This window comes from Chlorocebus sabaeus, chromosome 14 (assembly GCF_047675955.1).
Source record: "Chlorocebus sabaeus isolate Y175 chromosome 14, mChlSab1.0.hap1, whole genome shotgun sequence".
In the NCBI taxonomy this organism is placed as follows: domain Eukaryota; kingdom Metazoa; phylum Chordata; class Mammalia; order Primates; family Cercopithecidae; genus Chlorocebus; species Chlorocebus sabaeus.
This window is the reverse complement of record NC_132917.1, coordinates 3214555-3239795: the sequence shown is the minus strand read 5'-3', so window position 1 is coordinate 3239795 and position 25241 is coordinate 3214555. Positions and strand designations below refer to the sequence as shown.

Genomic DNA, 25241 nt, shown 5'->3' with positions numbered 1-25241 from the left:
TTTACACTGTAGGATTTCTGCGCATCTTCAATTCTGCCTTTTCACGTTTAGCCATTGTTTGCTGCTTCTCACAAGGGTGTGTTATTGTGAAGATGCAACTTTTTCCTAATCTTTCATTCTCTTTTGGTGGTTTTTAGAAATTCTGATATTGATGTGGAGTCTCTTTTCCATAAAAGGGGAAAGTCAGTTAAAAAAGAAATATGATTGTTTAAGAGTAATTCTTTGAAATATATTGAGATTTTCAATGGTCTATTGTATGGGTTAATTTTTATGTTGCGTTTGAGAAAAAAATGGTGTTGTGTTTGATTCTTTTTTAACCTTGCTATTTTAAATTTTTTCTAACTGGTTCTATCAGTTATTGAAAGATTTAAAGTCTCCCACTCTGATGCTGGATTCCTCTATTTTTATTTGTTCTGTCAATTTTTGTTTTGTATGTTTTTTGTGTAATTTTATTAAGGGCATATAAGTTTAGAATTTTTTTGTTTTTCTGAACCTTTGTATTATTAAGTGGTGACTTTTGCTGCTTTTGCTCAGATCTATTTTGGCAAATATCAACATGGCTAAATCAGTTTTCTTTTGTTGCTTGGTGTGACATTTTCTGTTCTTTGCCTTCCTGTGTCATTAAGTTTTAGGGATATGTCTTGTAAACAATGTTTGCTGATTGTTAAAAAATTCAGTCTAACAATCTCCAGCCGAGGTCCATTATAGTTATTGTGAATACTGATCTACTTGTAATAATTCTTGTCATCTTTCTTTATACTTTTCTTTGGTGCTACTTTCCTTCATCTCACTTGATGCTGTTTTGGGGGGTTTTGGTCATTTCTTGTTCTCTTGAGTGATTGTAAATCTTGATTTTGCTCCCTTTCTCTTCCTCTATTATTTTAGAAGTTATATGCTCTTTTTCTACTCATACCGTGTTGTTATTCTTGTTATTCATATTTAACAGAAATCTGAAATTAATTATTCAGTATTTCTCTATTCCAACAATATGAAAACCTTTTAAATCTATTTTTATCCTGCTTCTATCTTAGATATTTTGTTGGCCAGTATTTTAATTTTACCTTTGGGTATTTTTATTAACCTCAAAAGTAAATATTATTATTATCATTAGTGTCACACATAATTAGATGTTTTCTAGATTTTTGCTATGTATTGCTCTTAAATTTTTTTTTTTAAACTTCGAATTTGAGACCTTTCTTCTGGAATCACTTTCTTTATTTTCCAAGTATGTCCTCAGAAGTTTCCTTAGTGAGGCTTTTGGAGGTAAATTCTCATGGTTTAAAAAATATTTTATTTTATTTATACCCCAAGTAGGGTCTCATGGCTCAATTTACCTTAACATGCCTTTATTTTTGAGTAGCCGACGGAGCAGCTCTGGCCTGACGCATGTTGTCGTGTGCTGTCTCTGGATTCCTTTGTTGCCCTTGGGAAGTCAGCTGCCCAACTGTTGACAGCACTGGCAACCCGTAACATTCTGTCTTTGTCTTTGGTGTTCTGCAGTTTTGCTACAGTGTGTCCAGGAGTGGATATATTTTTAATTACGGTTCTTGGAGATAGTTGTGCTTCCTGAGTCTGAGAATTTGTTTATTGATACCGTGCCGGCTGTCTTCTGTGTTTCGTGTGCACCCCACTTAAGGGTACGGCGGACCCTCCCAGTCTTTCTCCCACATCCCCAGGCCACGGTCTCTGCTGCGTCCTGGGTTCTTTCTTCACGTCTTTATTCCAAACGATTAATTCTCACCAGTTATTTCCAATCTGTTAAACTGCCAACCGAGACTTTCATTTCAACAGTCATAATTTTTACTTTTAGACGCTTTATTTACTTTTTTTAGGAAGATTCTTGGTAAATTGTGATAGTCTTTTGTTGCCTGCTCATAATCCGGCTTTTATTTCTTTGAACATTGCGATTCTAGTATCTGAAGTCATTGGAATGCTAATTTGCTCTGTTCTCTGGGCCTGCCCTCCTTCAGGCCACTGTCTTCATGGGTTTGTCCTGGGTCACAGGCTCCTATCAGGCTGCCCTAAGTCCATGGGGCCTCCAAGGGGCTGGCCTGTGGGTGCGTTCCTCCAGAGACGATTCTCATTTGTTTCTGGAAAAAGTCCAAAACCCAGGACTTCTTTAAGTTAGATTCTTGGCTTAAGATTTCGTGGACCACACCAGTAAATTCAAACTCAAACTTTTGTAAGGATCAATGCAGTTTTCAGGTTCTCAGCGTAGACTCTATTTTTTATAACAGCCATAGCTGAGATAAACAAGTGTTTTTTGTTTTTGTTTTTGTTTTTGTTTTTTTACATTTTTCTATGCATGCCAGCTGGAGAATAATGTTTTCTAGCTCATTCCTGTTATGAGGATGTGGGTTTTAAGGAGCCTGGGTTTTTGCAGAGGTCCTAGTATCCCCTCTTTACCTTTTGTGGACCAAAAGCTTACTTTCCTGTTCTGTGTGTGGCCTTTAGTTTCCTAACAGAGGCCAAGGTTGAAGGGTAACCATGGTTTATCATTTTGTTTTCAACAACAGCTTTACTGTTTGCTCTCAGTTATATTCTTCACTTCCCTGAAAGCATAGCTATGCCTTTAAAAATACATCCAAGTATTTTAGAGAGCCATGATGGTTTTGTTTTTTTTTTTTTTTTTTTTCAGAATTAGCTGTATTGCTAGAATCTACTGATACATGAAAGAGGTGAATAAAGGTACTGTAAGGTAAAATAATCCTAAACCTTTACTTCCCTCCCTGGGCTTCCCATAACAATATCACACTGCCTGGTAGCTGTTTTCGCCTAGATAGCTCTGACATCTCAAAAGCAGCACAGTCTAAACTGTGTTCTCTGAATTACTCATGTCCGTGGATGATGTCGCCAGTGGTGTAGATTCTAGAAGACTTTGTCCGTCAGGGTCAGGAAACCACTCTAGATACAGGCGCACCTCATCTTATTGCGCTGGGCTTTATTGTGCTTCTCAGACATTGTATCTTTTGCAAACTGCAGGTTTGTGGCAACCCTGTATCCGTCAAGTCTATTGCCCCATTTTTTCAATTACACGTGCCAACTTTCAGCAGCACGTCCCACTCCGTGGCACATTTTGGTAAATCTCAGAATATTTCACCTTTTTTCATCATTGTTGTATCTGTTGTGATGCTCTGTGGTCAGTGGTCTTTGATGTTCCTATTGTAATTGGGGGCTCCACGAGCCGTGCCCATGTAAGATGGCGAAGTGAACCTGTGTGTGTTCTGAGTGCTCCATCAACCGGCAGTTTCCCATGTCTCTCCTTTTCCTCAGGCCTCTCTATACCCTGAGAACAACGACACTGAAGTCAGGCCAATTAATAACCCTATAGTGGCCTCTAAGTGTTCAATGAAAGGAACATCTCTCACTTTAAATCAAAAGCTGGAAATGATTAAGCTTAGTGAGGAAGCCAAGCCTCAGCCAAAAGCTGAGGTAGACCAAATCTGGGCCTTGCACACCAATTGGCCAAGTTGTGAATGCAAAGGGAAAGTTCTTGAAGGAAATTAAAAGTGCTGCTCCAATGAACACACAAATGATAAGAAAGCCAAACAGCCTTTTTGCTGATAATGGAGAAAGTTTCAGTGGTCTGGATAGATGATCACAACATTCTTTTAAGCCAAAGCCTAATCCAGAGCAAGACCCCAACTCTCTTTATTCCATGAAGGCTAAGAGGAGTGAGAAAGCTGCAGAAGAAAAGTTGGGAGCTAGCAGAGGTTGGTTCCTGAGGTTGGAGGAAAGAAGGCATCTCCATAGCATAAGAGTGCAAAGTGGAGCAGCAAGTTCTCCAGAAGATCTGCCTAAGATCTTGATGAAGGTCAAGATCATTGATGAAGGAGGAACACGTCAGAACACTAAACAACAGATATTCAGTGTCAATGAAATGCCTTATATTCGAAGAGTATAAGCCAGGCAGGACTTTCATAGCAAAAGAGAAGTCAAAGCTTGGCTTCAAAGCTTTAATGGACAGGCTGACTCTCTCATTAGGGACTAATGGAGTTGTTGACTTTTAAGTTGAAGCCAGTGCTCATTTACCGTTCTGAAGAAACCTAGGCCTCTCAAGAATGATGCTACATCTACTCTGCCTATTCTCTATAAATGGAACAACAAAGCCTGGATGACAGCACATCTGTTCATAGCATGGTTTAGTGAATATTTTAAGCCCCCTCTTGACACCTACTGCTCAGAGACAGATTCTTTTGAAAATTACTGTCCATTGGCAATGCACCTCGTCACCCAAGAGCTCTGAGGGGTGGTACCAAGAGCCGAATGCTGTTTTCATGCCTGCTAGCACAGGATTCATTTTGCAGCCCATGGATCAAGGAGTAATTTCAACTTTCAAGTCTTATTATTTAAGAAATACATGTCTTAAGGCTGTTGTTGCCACTGACAGTGATTCCTCTGATGGGTCTTGGCATAGTAAATTGAAAACCTAGAAAGGATTCACCATTCTAGATGCCATTAAGAACATTTGTGATTCCCAGGAGGTGGTCAAAATACTGACATTAGTAGGAAGTTAATGGGGGAAGTTGACTCTGGCCCTTGTGGACGACTTTGAGGGGTTCAAGATTTCCATGGAGAAAGTCACTGCAGTTGTGGTAGAAATAGCAAGAGAACTAGAATTAGAAGTGGAGCCTGAAGATGGGACTGAATTGCTACAATCTCACCATCAATCTCAAATGGATGAGGAGTTGCTTCTCAAGGATGAGCAAAGCAAGTGGTTTCTTGAGATGGAATCTACTCCTGGTGGATACGCCGTGAACACTGTTGAAACGATAACATAGGATTTAGAATATTACGTAAGCCTGGTTGATAAAGCAGTGTTAGGGTTTGAAAGGACTGACTCCAATTTTGAAAGAAGTTCTACTGTGCATAAAGTGCTGTCCAATAGCATCACGTGCTGGAGAAATCTTTCATGAAAGGAAGAGTCAATAGATGCAGAAAACTTCATTTTTGTCTGAGAAACTGCCCTTGCCACTCCATCTTTCAGTAGCTGCCACCTGATCAGTCAGCTGCCGTCAACACTGAGGCAAAACCCTCCACCAGCAAAAAGATGACAACTCCCTGAAGGGTCAGGTGATTGTTAGTATTCTCTAGTAATAAAGTATTTTAAAATCAAGGTATTCCCAATAGTTTTTTAGACATAATGTTTTTGGACACTTACTCGACTGCATTATAGTGTCAGTGTAACTTTTACATGCACTGGGAAACCAAAAAATTCATGTGACTCTCTTTTTGCAATATTAATGTTATCGTGGTGGTCTAGAATCAAACCTGTAATAAGTGTGCCTGTGTTCCAGAAAGCAGGGATTTCATCCAGGGAGGAAACACAGATCTTAGTTACCATGGGAAGCAGCTACCACCCCCGCATGGAGACGCAAAAGGAAAAGGTAATAAACCTGGAGCTTGGAGGAGGTGCCCCGCAGAGCACACACTGGCACACACCGACACACACCAGGCCCTCTGCAGGAGCACTGGCATCCGCAGAGCAGGTCTTCTGAGAGCCCCTTAGGAACTGCGGGCTCCAGAGACCCTGCGGCGAGCATCCGTGTGGGCACAGATGGGCTTGCACTCTGCTCAGCCTGAGCCCTGACATCCCCTCTTGTTTCGCCCCCGCTCTGTGCTTTCCAAGTCCTTGTTATAAGGGCAAAATGGAGGCTACTGCCTCTAAATCAATACAGACCCATATCTCTGCCCATCTGGACAATGTGGACAGCCAAGTGTCCTGCTCAGAATTTTGCCTCCTGGTATGATTTCTCTTCTTTACCAGTTGTCGTCAGAGACACTTCTTCATGGAGCACTTCCCATTGCTGCAGCTCATGAGGCCGTGCTGTGTGCAAGCCAAGGGTCAGTGCTCCCGAGCTGAGGGCTGGTGCTCCTCTTCATTCGCGGTGCTGGGGAGCTTCCCAGGAGAACAGAGGTAATGCAGCGGCGCCAAGGCAGAGGGAGCTGCTACCCGTGGTTATGCCACCTGCCTGTGCCTCAGGACTTGCTTGAACACAATTTTGTTTGGAAGAAGTGAGATTTCCACGCAGTGACTGAGTGCGATGATTGAGTGTGATGATTGAGTATGACTGCTGCTTCTGCCTGTGCTTAGGGCTTGATGATCAGACCACATGCGTTTTGTGGTGTGCAGTGCTCAGTGTACAGCATGCCCACGTGATGGAGTGGGTAGGGAAGCCAGGAGCTGTGTCTGGACAGGAGAGAAGTTACATGCAGAAGGGACACTGCTTGCCTCCCACACCTCACTAGCTGGCCTGTGATTCTCCCATGGGCCTCCCAGAGGCCCCACACAGCATGCTTGTTCACCCCAACACGGGGTGCCAGTGGCCATGCAGGTCCTCACAGCCCGCCATATGATAGAGGTAGGCTTTATGTCATATGTTGCCTCCTAGATTCAAAAAGCCCCACCAAAGTCGGCCTCGTGGTGGTGAAGATGCCCCCACCTGCTCCACATCACCAGACTTTGAGACCTCCCTAAGCCAAGGGGAGCCGGCTTACTTCCCACCTGTGTGCACCTGTGTTGTTCAGGCATCTGAGGTGCCCGATGCTTCCTGGTCAACAGGCTCCAAACGCATGCTGTCCTCAGTGTGCTTTCTGTCCCTGTGATTGAGGTCTTTGTGGATGAGGTCAGGCTGTATTGGTCTGGGCAGGAAGTGGAAACAGCAGGTTTAACAGGGAAGTTTAGTATAAAGAAGCGCTAAGTGTGGTAGAAGAGTCACAGGCGTCAGATATTAAGAAACTCCCTCAGGTCACCCCGGACGGAGCAAGAACAGCTCAGGAAGGAAGATCTTGGCGGGGCGCAGACCTCAGCCCGCTGTGCAGCAGAGGTGGCTGCTCTGGCCAGGCTGGAGCTGGTCCACAATCGCTGGATTGACAGGAGGCTGCCCTCTGGATTGCAGGTGGGGAGTAGGCGGTCACAGCTGACAGCATGCTGTGCCGAGGGTGTGGGAACCCTCTGGGCTGTAGGCAGGGTACAGATAGGCCCCACGGGTGCCTTCAGAGGGAACCAGGACGTTGGCATGGGCTCCAGGCCTCCCGGAGCTGGTGTGGGCAGGAAGTCTTGGGGTGCCAGTCTCTGGATTGAGAGGCTCATGGAAAGGCTATCACCAGGCTGAGGTGACGGGGTCACAGAAGGACCAAGGGCCCAGTGTTGGGGCCACGCTTCCCTGCACACACTCACAACCACTCCAGGACTATGGCGCGGAAGGCCCTGCCTCCTGCAGTCTCCCTCCAGGGCCTTTGGCTGAGAACAGGGCGCATCTCCAAGGAGAGCAGCCGAACAGTCTGTGCGCTACACAGGGCACGGTCTGCAGGGCGCCTTCAGCACCTGAGGCGGCAAGGGGGTCACTGGCACAGGTGGATAGAGCCAGCCAATTTCTTCCTTAAAGGGCCAGAGAGTAAATATTTTAGGCTTTGTAGGCCATTCGGTCTCTGTCTTATATTCTTCTCTGTGTCCTTTGATGTCTCTTTAAAAATGCAGAACCACTCTTAGCTCATGGGGTGCAGGCCAGATGTGCCTGATGGGCACAGCATGTTGGCCCCAGGCCTGGGTCTTGATGTAGGTCTGCAGCAGGACGTGAACAGGTACTGCTGGCCTTGCCAGGTGACAGCGAATGGCTTCTGCTGGCCCTTCAAATTGGTGGTGTAGACCAAATTGCTAGATCAATCTTTGCATCAGAAGCCAGGGCCTGCATTCTTGTGCAGACGTGCTCTGTGACAGCAGCGTATCTGAAATGGCTGCGTTGGGGTTGCCCACCTGATTAAGTTTATGATCATGCACTGTCATTCTCCGAGAACCCTCTGCCGCTATGCAGGCCAAACAGCTGGGTTTAGTGGGGTGTGGTCAACGGCAACACCCGGCATCTTTCCCAACCTCCATGGTGGTCCTAACTCTCCATCCCACCAACACTGCAGTGCTGCTTTCGGTTGACTATTTTCATGGGTGAGGGAATGTCCTGGGGCATCCCTCTGGTCCTTCCTGTCATCACTGGCTCTGTAGCCATGCTGTGTGGTCATCCTGCCAATGCCAGGTCCGTCTATTCCAACGCACATGCAGGGATTGGAGAAATAACCACAGGTTGGATACACTGACCCCACTGGGTTCTCTGAGGTGGACTTGGGCCACAACCTCCAGGTCTCTGCTTGGCCGTAGACCCTGTGATGTGTTGGGTCCAGCAGGACTGGCGTTGATTCAGGGTCTGGGGGTAGTTCCGTCTCCCCACGGTCAGCTCTCCTATAAAATAGCCATGGGTCCTTCCCCAAGGGGACCTGGGTTCCCCTAAACCGAGGGGCCATAGGCCTGTGAGCTGGCTTAGGTGAAGAGCCAAGAGAGGCCGCGCCTCTGCACTGTGGTCATCAGGCCAGCTTTCTGTCTCTGCCCTGAGCCTTTCTGGCATGTGGAGTTGGGGCTGAGCAGCCTGCCTGTGTTTTTCTCTCTTGGCCTCTGCTGCAGCTCCATCTGGTCTAGACTGCTCTGATTGGCATCTCATGCCTGCGCCCACTGTATCTCTGGAGCTCATGGCCGGCGAGCCCCTGACACCCCCACTTCTCAGCACCCTCTTCCTGTTGGGGCAGCAGCCTGTTGTGATGCTGGCACCACCTCCTGCTGCCTCCTGGCCAGCAGAGCTTGTCAGAGGCGCGGGTGCCCCTCACGAATGCCTGGAGGATAAGAGACCTGGTGTCATCCTTGTCTTGCTCATCAGCCTTGCCGCCTTCTGCAGTCAGTCTCTGCCCCTGCACACTCAGGCGCTGCAATCTGTACATGGTGCCATCCCTAAGGCGTTTAAAAGGCCATCGAGGAAGGTATTTTTAGGCCCAGATTTTCAGGCATCCTGTCATGCACCCCGAGGCATACGTGCATCAGGTGAGCGCCCAGTGAGGCTGTCGTTTGTCCTCATCCATCCTGCTCAGCTCCTGCCAGACTCAGAGATGGCCGCAGGCTCTAAAAATAGCCCCATCTTAATGTACTGCTTGTGCAGCCTGGAAGCCTCCTCCTCCTCCAGCTGGGGATCAGATTATGTCCCCCAGGCAGGGCATTGTTCACCCTTTAGCCGGCCTGACTGGAGCTGCTATTCATGCTCACAAAGGCTCTAATCTCCTTTGAATTCCTGTAAGCCTTTTGCCTGGTAATCCCTTCCAGCAGGCAGCACAGGCGGTCACGAATATGCCTCCCTCCCTTCATTTTGCCCTGATTATCTCTTTATCTCTTTAAGGGTCTTTAGCTTTTGTGTTAACATGTAAAAAGTAGGTAGTGGCATCAAATTGGCTTTAAAGACACAACTTGGAATTTTCTCTTTCAAAGCAGGGGGCTGTTATGGGAGTCAGGAGGCTGCATTCATTCTGGACATCAGTGCTAATGAGCCGTTTGAACTTGGAAAAGTCAGTGGCTTCACTGGGCCTCAGTTTCCTCATTTGTGAAATGAGGGGGCTGTGTTCATTCAGCATGATATCGGAGTTCCCTTCCAGCCCAGGTATCCTGTGGTTCTCTGACTTCTGTCGGCACAGACGTGGTGTCTGTGGGCAGTACTGCTGTGGTTTGTGCCATAGGCCTGGTTTTATGTGGCAGCCTTAAGCCCTGACCTCTGCTGGCTCCTAGTCATTGTGATATTAATTCGGCACAGGAAGTTACATTTTCAGGACCCTAGTTCAGGAGTGTGTGAAAAACATAGATAAAAGATGAAATGCCTCCCTGCTTATTACAGCATTTTCCTTCTAAAGATCAGGTTTTCCTTCTTAAAAGCTCCTTAGTTTCTTTGATGGCTGCTGGATGTGTGTTGAACACTCTTTTGGGATCCAAACAGCTACAGAAATCCTCAGAGTTTCAGAGCCGATGAGTGTGTCTCCATGGGTGCTTCTTCCTTAGTGCTGTTTACCTTCCATTTCATCTGCCTCTGAGGATATGGAGAGTTTCTGGAGGTACGAATGCCTACCGTATTTCCTGAACCCCAAGCACACTCCTTATTCAGCAACGTGTGCAGCTCTGTTCATTTCTTTGGGTGGCAATGCCAGAGACACCTCCTGCCTGCACACACCTCTAATGTTCGCTAATCTTCCTCAGGGTGATTTCTGGTGTTCACATACCTTACTAAGGCATTTTGAACTCATCTTGTACCCACCAGATTTTCAAACTAAATTCTAGAAGGGCAATTTTATAATCTTTTGGAAAATCTAAGTACATTTTTCATACACTAGAAATTTCATTAATTTTATTTTCCTTTTATTTACCAATTTTTAGAAAAATGCATTGAGGCCAGGTATGGTGGCTCAAGCCTGTAATCCCAGCACTTTGGGAGGCTGAGGCGGGTGGATCACGAGGTCAGGAGTTCGAGACCAGCCTGACCAACATGGAGAAACCCCGTCTCTACTAAAAATACAAAAATTAGCCAGGCATGGTGGTGGCACCTGTAATCCCAGCTACTCAGGAGTCTGAGGCAGGAGAGTCGCTTGAACCCAGGAGGCGGAGGTTGCAGTGAGCCGAGATGGCGGCACTGCGCTCCAGCCTAGGCGACAGAGTGAGAATCCATCTCAAAAAAAAAAAAAAAAGGGGAAGAAAAGTGCATTGGTTCCGTAGTGTTTTGCAAAGGAACGGGGTGAGGTTGTCTTCGTGTGTCACATGAACTCGCACGTGGCTTACACAGTTGATGCTTCCACCCACTGCAGTTCCCTGTTTTGATCTGTCCTGCCCGAAGGAAGCCTCCTGTGGCCCCTGCCTTTGACGCTTCCCTAGCAGTGCTGGGAGCTTCGTTATTTGCCAGACACAGGAAAGCTTTTTTTTTATCCAGTTCTTCTGGGGCATGGCAAGCTGAAGATGATTAGGACATTCATTACAATATGGAAGCAGCCTGGGTATGCATCAAGGCTAATGAGCCGGATGAACGGATAAAGAAACATGATGCAAATAGAGCACTGCTCAGGCCTAAGAAGGAAAGAAATCCTGCCATTTGCAGCAACATGGATGAACCTAGAGGTCTTCAGTGAAATAAGCCCAGCACAGAGTCAGACACCACGCAATCTTACTGATATGCAGATTCTAAAAATACTGAAGTTACAGAAGCAGAGTAGAAGGTGAGACCAGAGGCTGGCGGGAGGGTAGATGGGGAAAAGGGAGATGTTGGTGAAAGGATACAAAGTTTCAGTTAGGTGGAGAAATGAGTTCTAGAGATCTATTGGATGTCTTGGTGACTACAGTTAGTAACAATGTATCATGGTCACTGAAGTTATTAGCATTGTATCATATACTTGAACATTGTTAAGAGAGTAGATTTCAAGTGTCTTCACAACAAAAAATAAGTGTGTAAGGTAATGCAAATATGACTTGGCTTAACTTAGCCATTCCACAATGTATACACGTATCAGAACATTATGTTGTATACTATAAATATATGCATTTTTAAATTTGTCGAATAATAAGAAAGTTCATGGTGCCGCAGCATCATTTGTTGGGACACAGAGCCATCTGGAAATACTGGGTTCCACGCCTCTGTGTGCTATTATCGAGGCAAGGAAACTGACAGAGGAGCTGGATCCAGCACCGTGCTGCTTCCTGGGGAAGGCGCTGGCCGCGCTGTGCTGCATGCTCTTGCTGCATGAACCCGGCACACCTGGGTGGTGTGGTGTGATGTGGAGATCCTGGGCCCACCCCTGCTTGTTGCATAGTGCGGTTCTGTGGCTTCTCTGATTATGTGCCGTTTGTGGTGGTGGGGCCGTTGCGGGGTGGTCTCTGGTCAGGGCATCAGGGTGCTGGCTTTGTTTTTGTAGCCAAGAAAGGCAAAGTCATACTTGGAATAAGTATCGGGTGAACCCCTTCCCGTTCTCAGGATGGAAGGGGCCCTAGGCATCACCTTGCCGCATGCAACACCTTGAGTCTCCAGTTTCTCAGTCTTTTTCCTTCCAGGCTTCTAACCAGTCACCAGGCAGCTGGCCACGCCCTTGAGCACGGGCCACTTTTTGCCCGCTGTGGAGATGGCCAGAGCAGTGCTGGGAGCCCTGCCTCATGATCGCCTTTCTTCACAATCACCTTTCCCTCCATGCTCTTCCAGCCCTCTCCTGAGTGTAGCCATCTGACGGTGCCTGCCCATGTCTGGCTTATGCCCTCTCCTGAACTCATTGATCTATAAAGCAGCTCAGGTCTCTTCTCCTTCTTCAGCTAAAAGTACAGGACTCCCACATGGCCACAGGCATGAGTGCAGGGAGGGTCCAGGGCGGGGAGGTCATGTATGGTTTGAGCACCTACCATGCAGTTTTCTGGTGCCCTCTGGTCCTGCCTGACTCTGTCCTGTGTGCGCCGTCTCTACTTTGTAGTAAATCACTGCTGGCCCTGCCCAACCCTGTGACCTGGTGGGTATGACTGAGCTCTTCTCATGAGTGACACGTGGCACTTGGTGCCCCATGGTCAGGAGCTCCGTTATCAGCACCCAGAAGCATGGTCAGAGCTGTTTATCAAAGATGTGGTTCTGTGCTACAGATGGCATGGCTTGCTCCAGAGCCCCAGAACCACATGGTGACTCCACCCGGGCTCTCCACAAAGTCCACACTGCATGCTTTCTACCACCAACAACATGCTTTCTACCACCGACAGCTTCCACACCAGCAGGTCTACTAGGCGTCCCCAGAGGCGGGGCTGCCTCTCCCCAGCCTGATCTTGCTGCAGTGCCCTCTTGGCCTAAGCTGGCAGCTTTACGTGCTACGCCAGCATCTGGGCTGGCCTAGCCTTCCTAGGTGTGTAATGTGTCACCTCTAGAATGAAGAGGCCTGCCAGGCATTGCAGCGTCATTTCTGCTTTTGCTCTGGAGGGGAAGTCCTGGTGTCCTCAGCAGAAGTAACAGGTCCCGGAATCACCATAGCCTGTGTCTCCTGCCGTCTTGCCAAGGTCTTCTGCATGCTCCTCCTACCTCGTCACTGTGATGTCATGAATGCAGTGGGTCCGTGTGATGTTCTATGGGCTGCCCAGACCTCTTTGAACTATATTATGGTAGAAAATGGGAGACCAGCACAGCTCTGTGGCAAGAGTGTATACTGTTTTCCTTTGCTTGTGAATGCGGATGGTTTTCTCATCTTCTTTCTTCATTGGGAGAGGACAGGATGCATTTGGTGGTCCGTGTGCACACATCATGTGCCTAAGGGCCTGGGAATCTGGTCTAACAAGAGTCCACGGCTGGCACTGTGGATCTGAGCAGGCTCCTGCTTTGCTGAGCTTAGAGTCATCCACAGTCATTCTCCAGGGCCCACTGGCTTTCTGCAGAAGCCAGTGGTGAATTCAGCAAAGCCACACCCACTTCATATCCTTGATTCTTAAAGTAAGCACAGATCTCTGCCACTCTTTGATGGGATGGGAGTGCAGTTTCAGAGGCTTCTATGTGACCTTCCCATTAATTCCACAGGCCACAGACCCAGTATGGACTTGTCACAAACTGCCCAGTATGTCAATCCTATTTGACCTTAACAGACCCTGGAATTGCCCACTGGGTGCATCCCCAGACCCAAAGGATCTGCCGTAAGCCAGGCTTTGCCTAGGACTTTACTTATTACCTGGTGTCCCCATGCCCCACTCGGGCCGGAGGACAGTGGGACACTTTGGGTTGCTGGGCCTCTGTGCGTGTCTTTGTGTTCAGCAGACCTGGAAATGTGTGGGGATTACCCTTTGCCCAGGGAATGGCATTCAGGAAATGGCCGTGGGTGCCTTTGGGTACAGACGGGGGTACTCGTTGCAGTGTACACCTGCCCTAGGGTTGCAGGTTCCTAACTCGTGGGGAATCAGACCATCTTTATAGTCAGTGAGTTCCAGCTCTGAAGCTGGCTCAGATCTGGAGCTGGGTAAGGGATCATGACTGTGAGTGGGGTGACTTCCCTCAGCCTTCCGCACATTCATTCTGGTTTTCTTTTTAATATGTATGTGTGCTATGTATGTTTGCATGCATGTGTGTATGTGTCAGGCAGGCAGTACCCTCCTTGCGTGCCTCTGTTTCGCCCCTAGGAATACCATCTCCATTAACTGTCTCCACAGCCCTCTGCCAGTTGAGCTTCCTTGGCCGGCACTCTGGTCTCATTGGTCATTATGATAATCGCTACCCCCTGACTTCTGGCAGTTACATCCCGTCACCTGAGCACAATTACTTGGGGCTGGGTTTCACTGCCCAAGTCAGAAAGCGGCCACAAGGCTTATTATTAACAAGCCAAGCTTTGTGACAGCTTCTTCTAAGAGTGGAATTATTGGGGCATCTGGTAAGTGGATGTTCAACTACAAAAGTGTTTTCCAAAATGTGTGTACTGTTTTACACTCTTTTTTACAATCTGTGAGAGATCCAGTTACTGTACATCTTCGCCAATACTTGCTACTGTTGGTCTTTTTTAAATGAAAATTTCACCATTCTAGTAAGATGTGTGGTGAATCTCATTTGGTTTCACTTTGCCTTCTTCCAATTATTAGTCATGTTAAGCATCTTTTCTAGTGCTTGTTGAACATTCATATGTTTTCTTTTGTGAAGTGTCTGATTTGGTGTTAGGTATATTTAAAAAAACTGAGAGTTGTTTCATTATTAAGCTGTAGGAGCTCTTTATATACATTCTGGATACAGGCCCTTTGTCAGATGTATATATTATGAATATCTCCCCCTGGTCTCCCTCCCTCCCGCCCGCCCACCCTCCCTCCCTCCCTTCCTTCTCTCCTTCCTTCCTTCCTTCCATTTTTTTGGTTTTTGTTTTTGATGGAGTCTCGCTCTGTTGCCCAGGCTGTAGTGCAGTGGCGTGATCTCAGCTCACTGCAACCTCCATCTCCCAGATTCAAGTAATTCTCTTGCCTCAGCCTCCCGAGTACCTGGGATTATAGGTGCCCACCACCATATCCAGCTAATTTTTGTATTTTTAGTAGAGATGGGGTTTCACCATGTTGGCCAGGCTGCTCTCAAACTCCTGACCTCATGATCTGCCTGCCTTGGCCTCCCAAAGTGCTGGGATTACAGGCGTGAGCCACCACGCCTGGCCAGTGCTTCATTTCTTCAGTAGTGTCTTTCTAACAGCAGAGTTTTTAATTTTGATTTTAAAGAAGTTATAAATGTTGATGAAGTCCAATTAATAGGGTCTTTTGGTGAATAGAAGTTCTTAATTTTAATAGATTCTGTTATTGTCTTTTTCTGTATGATCCAGCTTTTTTCCCCCTGCCATTTAAGAAGTCTTTGCTTTTTCCAAGGTCGAGAAGATATTTTACTATGTATTCTAGAAAAGATTTGTATTATTTTATCTTTACATCTTTATCATCAGTCTATCTGGAATTGGTTTTTGAGTATGTGATGAGGTAGGATACAAGTTTGTTTTCTTTCATATGGATATACAATTGATCCAGCATCATTTATTGAAAAGACCATCCTTTCTCCACTCTGAGTGTTATTTTTGTAGTAAATCAGGTGACGGTCTTTCTAAGGGTCTATTTCTTTCCAGCTTCCAAAACTTCATTGCTCTTCTTATCCTTGTGGGTTTATGTTTTTAAAAGAAAATAGAAACAAAAACCCCTCTTTGTTACAACATTAGAAAGGTTTCAGAATGAAAGTTTTCAGAATGAAAGGTTTCAGAGTGAAAGCTGAAGTGAGTGTAGGAAGTTGAAGTGAGTGTAGATTCTCTTAACGATATTTTCTGGGAGGTTCCTCCATTGCCTTCTTTACTCTATGAAGTTGATGGACTCTGGGGAGAGAGGTGAATAGCGCTAGACGAACTGGTTATGTGGAAACTCGCTGTCCAACTAGTCACTTAAATATCATCTCTGGTGTAGGCTTTGAAGGAAAGTAGCTTACCTGAGAGTGGAAAATCTTATTTCACATGCACCACTTTTGCTTTATTGAGGGCAACATGGAGTTTGGCGAGCTGGCAGTTACAGGAAAGTCACTTTGTTTACACCTGAAAAGAATTTGCCAAAGAAGGAATTTGTTGGGGATGTAGGGGGAGTGTCTGCCATTAGTCATTTCTTCCACAGAATAGCTGTTTTTACTATACCCTCCCTTTGTCATCTTATATATTGCATTCATTTTGAAGTATAGCCACAATTTAGTGCTCCTTTTATTAGTCCTATCATTTGTAAGATTAGACATGTATCTTTCTGCCATTTAGAAAGATTAAGATAATCTCTACCTCGTTGGGTTAGTGTGTGCTGGTGGGTTAGGCATTCCATTTTTTCTTTCCTACTCCAAATTGCCAACTTTCTCTTCGGTTATTTGCGTGTTTCCAGGAGTGCCATTGCCAATCTCATGAGCTCCACAGAAGACCGTGTAACTGAAAATTTCAGCTAAATAAATAAATAAATAAATGAAATTCTCATGTAGATGGAACTGTCTGTACACTCCATTTTTGTAAAGTTGGAAATGTTAACATTGTATGAGTATATGATGAAGGATTTTTTTTTCTTTAAGCCACAATTGCATGTTCTTTTAGACCCAACATGGTATATAAAATGGGCACTGAATTTGGAATCAGAAAATCCTGGTTGAAATCTTAATCTTTTAACTTGTTATCATTCCATCATGGTTAACAATGGTAATAATAATATTCACAAAGCTAGATATTTTGTCATTGAGTTTGTTGCTGCATTTCTTGGTTGATTAGTTGATATTCAGATTGCAGGAGCATCATCATCAGTAAGTGATACATTTTCGATTGTAACATAAGGTCATTGTTATTTTGTAATGCCATACTGTTTTTCTTCTTGTACTACTCATGGGATTTTTTTTGTTCTAACACAATATATAATATTTTTATATTCTTCACTTGATATAAGTTGATGATTTAATGTTGAATGCTGTTTGCTATTTTACTATTATTCATTAAAGGCCATCTTTAAAAGGGAGAGGTGTTTAGCACATATTCAATTTAAAACTAAATGGAAAGCAAATTCTGAAAGGATTTATCTTCAAGAATTCAATGTTAAATCTAATTTTTAAAAACTTATATTGAGAAATTTCTAGAGAGTCAGAGACCTAGAGCCTGGCACCTTCCCTGAAAACAAGTGACCCCAGTCTTTCTAATGCAAGTTGAGTCTCTTTATCCACAAAGTAGCTTTTCTAGGTACTCTAGATTCCTGGAGCATCTTAAAAATAAAGAGTGTCAAGACTCAGGGGGACCGAACAGCCACCAGCAGGCCCACGTAAGGATGGGACTCCCATTTCTAGGAGAAGGGGCTGTATTGATGACATGGTGAGGCTGGGCTGCTGCCTGTTGCACGCCAGGACTCCAGGCCTCAGCCTGCAATGCCTCTGAATGGCGTTACCTTCCGGTCCCAGACACTCATCACTTTAGGTAAACTGAGGTAGAATAACATGAGTGACAGGATTTCCAAATGGAATATTGCTCAGTGTGCTTAATAGTCATTTAAGGTGATCTCATACAGCTATGAGGAGAACACCCATTTAATGCCAACCTTAGACACCAGCTGCATGTGTGGTGATTAAATCTTTAGTCCCCCATTTCACTCCCTTTTTTGAAGAACTATTGAAGAAGAACGGAAGGAAATCGATTTTGAGGAAATTAAATTTTCTTTTGAAACAGCATGATGGTGTTTAAAACAAAGAGAAAGTGAGCGAACAGGATGCCGATGATGAACCGTGCCGGGTTCTGCTTGCCGACTCAGGCTGTGCTTCTCCCTGCTCTGTCTTTGCTGCCTGCAGTCGTAAATATTTTAAAGAGCAGGTGCGCCCTGCTTATGGATTTGTGTAAATGTGGGTGTGCTGTCTGCAGAATGCGGGGCACACCGTGCTCTGTTGACATTATCCATTATGCTCTGTTGCTCAGCTTCAGACAGCAAAGTCCTGACATGTGCAGCCGTGTGGAGGATGCCGAAGGAATTGGAATCAGGCAGCCACGAGTCCCCTGATGATTCATCCAGCACGGCGCAGACCCTGGAGCTGCTCTGTCACCTTGACAACACAGCCCACGGCAACATGGCCTGGTAGGATTTTGCATATTTCATGTGCCCAGAATGAGCCTGCAGGTTGGCCAGGTGCAGGAGCTTGTGCAGATTCCTTTGCAGGAGCTACCATCCATGCTTCAAAAACGCTCCTTTCTTTTAAAAAGCTGCTAGAATTTGATTTTTAATTTTAGTCCCCGTGTTTTCTAGATTAGCCACATTGACAGAAATGTAGCAAGCGCGCCTGCATCCCCTCTTTCTCCTCTTCATTTCAGAGGAGTGTTGCCCACGGGGACCTGCCAGAGGGTAAAGGGTCAGGCGCCGCACTGCCCTCGAGTGCTGTGTGGCTTCTCAGCTTGGTCAGTGTGCGTCGAATCATACTCGTACGTAAATTATTTACCACTTCAGGTTGCAGCCTAGAATCCCTTCCTCCTGTGGACAAAGCATGAATGCACAGTGTGCATATGGGGCTGCGTGCCCGAGCCCGCCCCTCTACGGCATGTGGCGTGTCATTCACGTGGCTCCCTGGCCTGTCGCTGCTTCATGAGGTTGGAGGCCTGGCTGTGTCCACCCACCGGTCGTTCCCAGGGACCTCTCCACGGCAGTCAGAGCTGCTGTCTGAAGGCCCTGAGGCCTTGGTAAAGATTAAGAAGCCGCATTTTCTAAAGGAGATTGCGGGGGCATAATGTTGTTATGAGTGTTGACAATAACGATAGTGATCGTCTCACTTAATGCAGTAACACGTGCACATGTGCGTATGTCTGCGAGAGACTCATCGTTTGTACAGTGACTTCTGTCTAGTCAGTTCTACCAATTAAATCAATTTAATACAACAAATACTTATTAAACACCTGCTACACAAACCCTGCCAGGCTCCAGGGACACCAAGGTGACAAGTTAGAGGACCCGGCCTCCAAGAGTCATGATCTGCATGGGGAGACCCAGCATGTACACAGCTAACTGTGGGTGGGACCGGCCACGATGCACCCGAAATCATTACGGGCTGGACGCTGTGGCCCCGGAGGGAGCAGGCATTCATTGTTATTAGAGGAACTGAAGAGGGATGCGCTTATGAGATGAGGTTTGGAATGGGGACCGAGGACCAGCTCAGGTTTCCTTCGTCAGGTATGGAGGAGAGCAGTGCTGTAGATCAGGCTGTCTGTGGCTCCGGATGCTCTCTGTGTATCAGTTTGTGGTGGAATTATTATTATAATTATTATTATTTTGAGATGGAGTCTTGCCCTGTCTCCCAGGCTGGAGGGCAGTGGCGCGATCTCGGCTTACTGCAAGCTCCGCCTCCCGGGTTCACGCCATTCTCCTGCCTCAGCCTTCTGAGTAGCTGGGACTACAGGCGCCCGCTACCATGCCCGGATAATTTTTTGTATTTTTAGTAGAGACGGGGTTTCACCGGGTTAGCCAGGATGGTCTTGATCTTCTGACCTCGTGATCTGCCCGCCTCCGCCTCCCAAAGTGCTGGGATTACAGGCGTGAGCCACCGCGCCCGGCTGGTGGAATTATTTGTATACTTGCTGTGCTTCTACCAGTGGATATTTCTTCTTGCGGAGATGCTCTGAGTATTAAAATCACAGCCAGTCTTGCACAGTAAGGGGAGGCAGATGGAGAGTCCCAAAGTCCCCAGGAGTGATTGCCTCTGTGCTGTCGCTGCCTGCCCGAATGCAGGATCTCTGGGCAAACCACACCGCACTGTTACGAGTTCCACAGTTCAAATCATGGCCACATCCCCAGCAAATAGACATTTGTGCACATCTGTGTGGTGTACACGTGAGCACATGTGTGTATGTGTTCATGTGTGTACACGTTGCAGGAGACACTGGCACCAGGGAGCAGATGAGTGAGACTCTGTGCAGGTCAGTGGTCATGTTAGGGAGGTTAGCATGTGTAGAGGATGACAGTCCTGCTGGGATGTGCAGAGACAGCTGAGCTCAGAAAAGGGACATTGGCCTTGGCCCTCCCCGGGGACAAGGAGCTGTCAGACTGCTTCTCAACTTCCCGCCTTGTGCAGACACTATCACATACACTGTATGTAAAGACAGGCCACACGGGTGTGTGTCGTGGGGAACCAATTATTAGATTATACTGTTACATTGCATTGTATGTACATACACTTATGAACATACTTGTTGAAGGCTGGGTGCAGTGGCTCACACCTGTAATCCCAGCACTTTGGGAGGCCGAGGTGGGTGGATCACCTCAGGTCAGGAGTTCGAGACCAGCCTGGCCAACATGGCGAAACCCCATCTCTGCTAAACATACAAAAATTAGCCGGATGTGGTGGCATGTGCCTGTAGTCCCAGCTACTTGGGTGGCTGAGGCAGGAGAATCACTTGAATCTGGGAGGCGGAGGTTGCAGTGAGCTGAGATCATGCTACTGCACTCCAGCCTGGGTGAGAGAGTGAGACTCCGTCTCAAAAAAAACAACAACAAAAAAGAAATTGTTGATATTAAACAGGCAAATTCAACTATCTTGAACTATCTACCTTGGAATGCCATTTACTCTGATTTTGCCTCTATTGTTTAAAGCATTTCTTGAATTCTGTTTTGTTATCCAATATATTATTGCATGTTCTTTTTTTTCTTAAACTTTTTATTTTGAGGTTGTAAATTCACATGGAGCTGTAGGAATAACAGAGAGATCCCATGTATCCTTCAGCCAGTTTTCCCCAAGAGTAACATTGCGTAACTATTGTACAGTATCACAAACAGGAAACTGGCATTGATAGAGCCCACTGCACTTACACAGATTCCACCTGTTTATATGCATTTGTGTGTGAACACTGGCTTCTGTGCCATTTATTGTGTGTGTGGGTTTGTGTAGCCACCACCAGAGTCAAGGCACAGAACAACTCCAACCCTAGGTCTTTTGTGCTACCTTACATTTATAGCCACAGCCACCTCCCTTCCCCCTCCGAGGCCTTAGCCCCTGGCCACCCCGAATCTGTACTCTCTCTCTGTATTGTTATTTGGAGAAGGTTCTATAAATGGAATCACACAGTGTAACCTTTGATAACTGGTGTTCTTCACTTAGCTTGATTCCCTGGAGGTTGAGTTGCTGCTTCATTTTCAAGTTTGGGTTCCAGCCGCCACGTGTGCCGGTCAGTGGCCGGTTCCTCTTTGCTGCTGTGGGATATTCCATGGCATGACGCACCACGGTTTGTTAAGCACTGACCTATTGAAGCTTATCTGGGTTTTTCCTTGTTTTTGGCGATGATGACTACAGTTGTGGTAAATATTAACGAACAGGTATTTGCGTGAACAGGAGGTTTTATTTCTCTCGGCTCAGTTAGTTTTGTACGGAGCTGCTGCATGTGTGAGCCATGGCAGAGCATGAGGGCCTCCTTTCTGCATCCTCCCCAGCATTTGGTGTCATCCGGCGTGTTCTTTTAAGTGTCTTCCATGGCGTGAAACTGTTGCGATTAGACAGGGAATTTGATTTTGGGGAACGTCGGCCTGGTGAATACAGCACAGGTGAAGGCCGCCCTTTGGGGTCAGACTCCAGGTGCTTGGTGGTAGTTTTGTTTGCCTCCTTTTGGCACATAATTGGCAGCAAGAACAGCTCCAGGAAATGTTTACTGCACAAAGCTTCTGGCCAGCAGGGAGTGCCCGAGAATGCCACACGGTTCCCCACACTCATGTTGCTACCGCTCCAGCCACTGTCACGGCTGCCATGGGTGTGCCCTACAAACTAGAGGTGTGCCCCACACCCCAGGGAATGGTGTTCGGGGCTCCTGTCTTCCTGGCCATTTCAACTTTTGCCTGTCTGGAGCAACCCGATGTCCTAATTTCGGTCACCTCTCCTGTATCTGTTTTCAGCCCTCCAACAAGCAGAGGCTGAACAGAGCACCCCTCCAGTTGCCCTTAGCTCCTGCTAGTGGGAACAGTGAAGGCTAAAGAAGGAACTTATAGAGTCTTGTGACCCAGCGTACCGCCCTGAACACTAATCAGACGTGCTCCAGAGCCCGGCAGCCTATGGAAGCAGGCAGAGACTGGCCAGGAAGTACTGAGCCCGGTTTCTGGTCCTCACCCGCTCCTCGGGGGCAGTCGGGTCATGAGGAAGTCACTCATCTTTCTAGCTCAAACCTTCATCCCTGAAGCAGAGATGACGTTGCTCAGCTGGTGGTTATGTGTCAGGGCCTCTACATGGTGTCCACCAAGAGTCCAACTCTGTAAAATATTTGAAGAGATTTATTCTGAGCCGAATATGAGTGTGGCCCGTGACCCAGCCCTCAGGGGGTCCTGAGAACATGTGCCCAACGTGGTTGGGGTGAAGTGTGGCTTTCTACATTTTAGGGAGGCATGAGACATTAATCAAATACATTTAAGAAATACATCGGTTTGGTCCAGAAAGGGGGGACAACTCAAAGCGGGAGGCTTCCAGACGGTAGGTAAATGTAAACATTTTCTGGTTAACAATTGGTTGAATTTGTCTAAAGACCTGAGATCAACTGAAAGGAATGTCTGGGTTAAGATAAAGGACTGTGGAGACCCAAGTTCTTATTTGCAGAGGAAACCTTCAGGTAGCAGCTTCAGAGAGAACAGGCCGTAAAATGTTTCCTGTCAGACTTAAAGCCTGTGTCGATGTTGTTGCTGGAGAGGCAGAATGAGGCACGTCTGATGCCCACTTCCCATGCTGTCCGGAAACAGTCTTTCAGGTTAAATTTTAAAAGAGCCCTGACTGGGAAGAAGTCCATTCAGATGGATGGATTCTTAGAATTTTTTATTTTTGTTGTGTCCCTTACTATATTCGCTAAGGAAGATCCCTAAAAACAAGGCAGTGTCAGGATTCCTTTAAGGCGCCCCCGAGGTCCCCGCCAGCCGTGGTGCTCTGCAGCTCTGCCCGGCAGGAACGGAGGTCCTGAGCTGGGCTGAGAGGAGCTGCGCCGCCACCAGCACCACTTAGACGCTCCTGTCTCAGCCTCACCTGTTTACCTCCCTCTCAAGTCACCACGCTCCACCCCTACCCCGTGATTTCTTGCCATTTTGCCCATTGTGTGTGTGTGTGTGTGTGTGTGTGTGAGACAGAGTCTCCCTCTGTTGCCCAGGCTGGAGGGCAGTGGCGTGATTTCAGCTCACTGCAACCTCTGTCTCCCGGGTTCAGGCAATTCTCCTGGCTCAGCCTCCTGAGTAGCTGGGATTACAGGTGCCAGCCACCACGCCTGGCTAATTTTTGTATTTGTAGTAGAGACGGGGTTTTGCATATTGGCCAGGCTGGTCTCGAACTCCTGACCTCAAGTGATCTGCCCACCTCGGCCTCCCAAAGTGCTGGGATTACAGGTGTGAGCCACCACACCCTGCCCATTTTGTCCAATTTTATCTTTCTTCATAGAAGTTGTCACTGCTCAGTATTCCTGTCTCTGTTCTCACTCACGTGTGGTTTTCTCTGTGGATGCTGAGCCTCTGCAGAAGCTGCTGACTTTGTCAGGTCCGAGGCTGTGTCCTCAGCACCAAGGACAGCACAGGGCAGACACTCCGCGTATTTGAGTGAGAAAGTGAATGCTTTGCAACAACCATATCGTATCGAACCGTTCTATGAACCAGGCCCCTTTGCCAGGGCTTTGTGTGCATTACCTCATCCATTTCCCAGAGCGATCCTGTAAAGTGGGGACTGCCCTTACCCTGTGGCCCCGAGAGGTTAAGGTAAAGGGTTACTCACTCCTCAGAGGGAGTACTCAGGATTCATAGCCAGGTCTCACCCCAGAACTCCAGAAACACTGGGGTCACCTCCCTGCCGAATGAACAGAAGGAGCCATTTGTGTTCATCACAGTGTGATTAAGAAATTGTTTCTTGGCCGGGCGCGGTGGCTCAAGCCTGTAATCGCAGCACTTTGGGAGGCCGAGACGGGCGGATCACGAGGTCAGGAGATCGAGACCATCCTGGCTAACACGGTGAAACCCCGTCTCTACTAAAAAATACAAAAAAACTAGCCGGGCGAGGTGGCAGCACCTGTAGTCCCAGCTACTCGAGAGGCTGAGGCAGGAGAATGGCGTGAACCTGGGAGACGGAGCTTGCAGTGAGCTGAGATCCGGCCACTGCACTCCAGCCTGGGCGACAGAGCGAGACACCGCCTAAAAAAAAAAAAAAAAAAAAAAAAAAAAAAGAAAAGAAAAGAAATTGTTTCTGTTCCTAGGAATGTAAATGTATCTTCATGAGAGTAAGCTTTGAGGATGTTTCAGTTTTTCTAGCTGGTCCTTTTGGTTGATAAACATCAATAAAGTATGCTGTATATGGGAATTATGCATTTTGAAAATTACAAAATCCCTTTCTTTTCTAACCTGCTTTCCCCTCTCTACCTGTGGTTTGCTTCTTCTTCAGCTGTAGTGACTGTGGGAGAGATGGTGGATTCAAGGTAGTAAACCTAGGGTGGAGGCTCTCGTTTCAGATTTGCAGGTAGTTATTTGTAGTGTTCTAGCTTTGGGCAAGTCATTTCTGTTGAGGCCTTGTTCCCTTGTGTGTGGAGTGGGGGTGGTTGTGGGGCCTCTGATTCTTTCCAGTTCTACATTTATTAGATATAGAGTACATTTATTTATTTGTTTATTAGATGTAGAGTCTACATTTATTGACTCTTGCTCAGTGCCACATAACTTTGTTTTTAATGAATCAAAATAAGTTACAGACCCTCTTTCCACCCTCTCTTTAGCCTCACAGTGGCTGATGCCCCTGCTACTCCAGCCAAGGCAGCCGGCCTCAGGAGTAGGAACTTACAGAGGGCACGGCCACAGTCTTCTGGCTGAAAAGGACTTTGGAAATCATTCAGATGAGTTCCCTCTGTGAATGAAGTCAGTTCAGCAGACCGCTGGCCGCCTGGGTGGGATGAAGTCAGTTCAGCAGACCGCTGGCCGCCTGGGTGGAACTGGACCGAACACTCCCTTGGGGGTGCTTTTATCAAATTACACCCATCTAGTGTAATGTTTTAACTATTTTTCAGTATATCTCTCACTGTTATATTTTAGGTTAGCTGCCAGTGTTAGTCTGTTTACATTGCTATAAAGGAATGCTGAGACTGGGTAATTTATTAAAAAAAAAAAAAGATTTATTTGGCTCAGGGTTCTGTAGACTATATAAGCATGGTGCCAGCATATGCTCTTGGTGAGGCTTTAGGAAACTTACAACTATCATGGAAGGTGAAGGGAGAGCCAGGACATCACATGTTAGGAGAGAGAAGCAGTTGCCCGACTCTTTTCAACAAGCAAATCTTGTGGGAACTAACTGAGCAGGAAGACCCACTCATCTCCAAAGGACGGGTGCTAAGCCTTTCATGAGGATCCACCCCTGTGATCCAATACCTCCCACTAGGCCATGCCTCCAACATTGGGATCACATTTCCACGTGAGATTTGGA

At 46.7% G+C, this 25241-nt stretch overlaps 1 protein-coding gene and 1 pseudogene across 2 annotated transcripts in view; one reads left to right on the top strand and one right to left on the bottom strand.

Annotated features, from left to right (window-relative positions):
* The window catches only part of EIPR1 (EARP complex and GARP complex interacting protein 1), a 176196-nt gene that overhangs the window by 92236 nt on the left and 58719 nt on the right, over nt 1-25241 (top strand). For both annotated transcript variants that reach the window (XM_038006508.2, XM_007971618.3), the window contains one exon: nt 17770-17926. In XM_038006508.2, coding sequence (XP_037862436.1) covers nt 17770-17926 — 157 coding nt within the window. The remainder of the gene's footprint in view (nt 1-17769; nt 17927-25241) is intronic.
* LOC140713386 (uncharacterized) lies at nt 3417-4312 on the bottom strand (annotated as a pseudogene).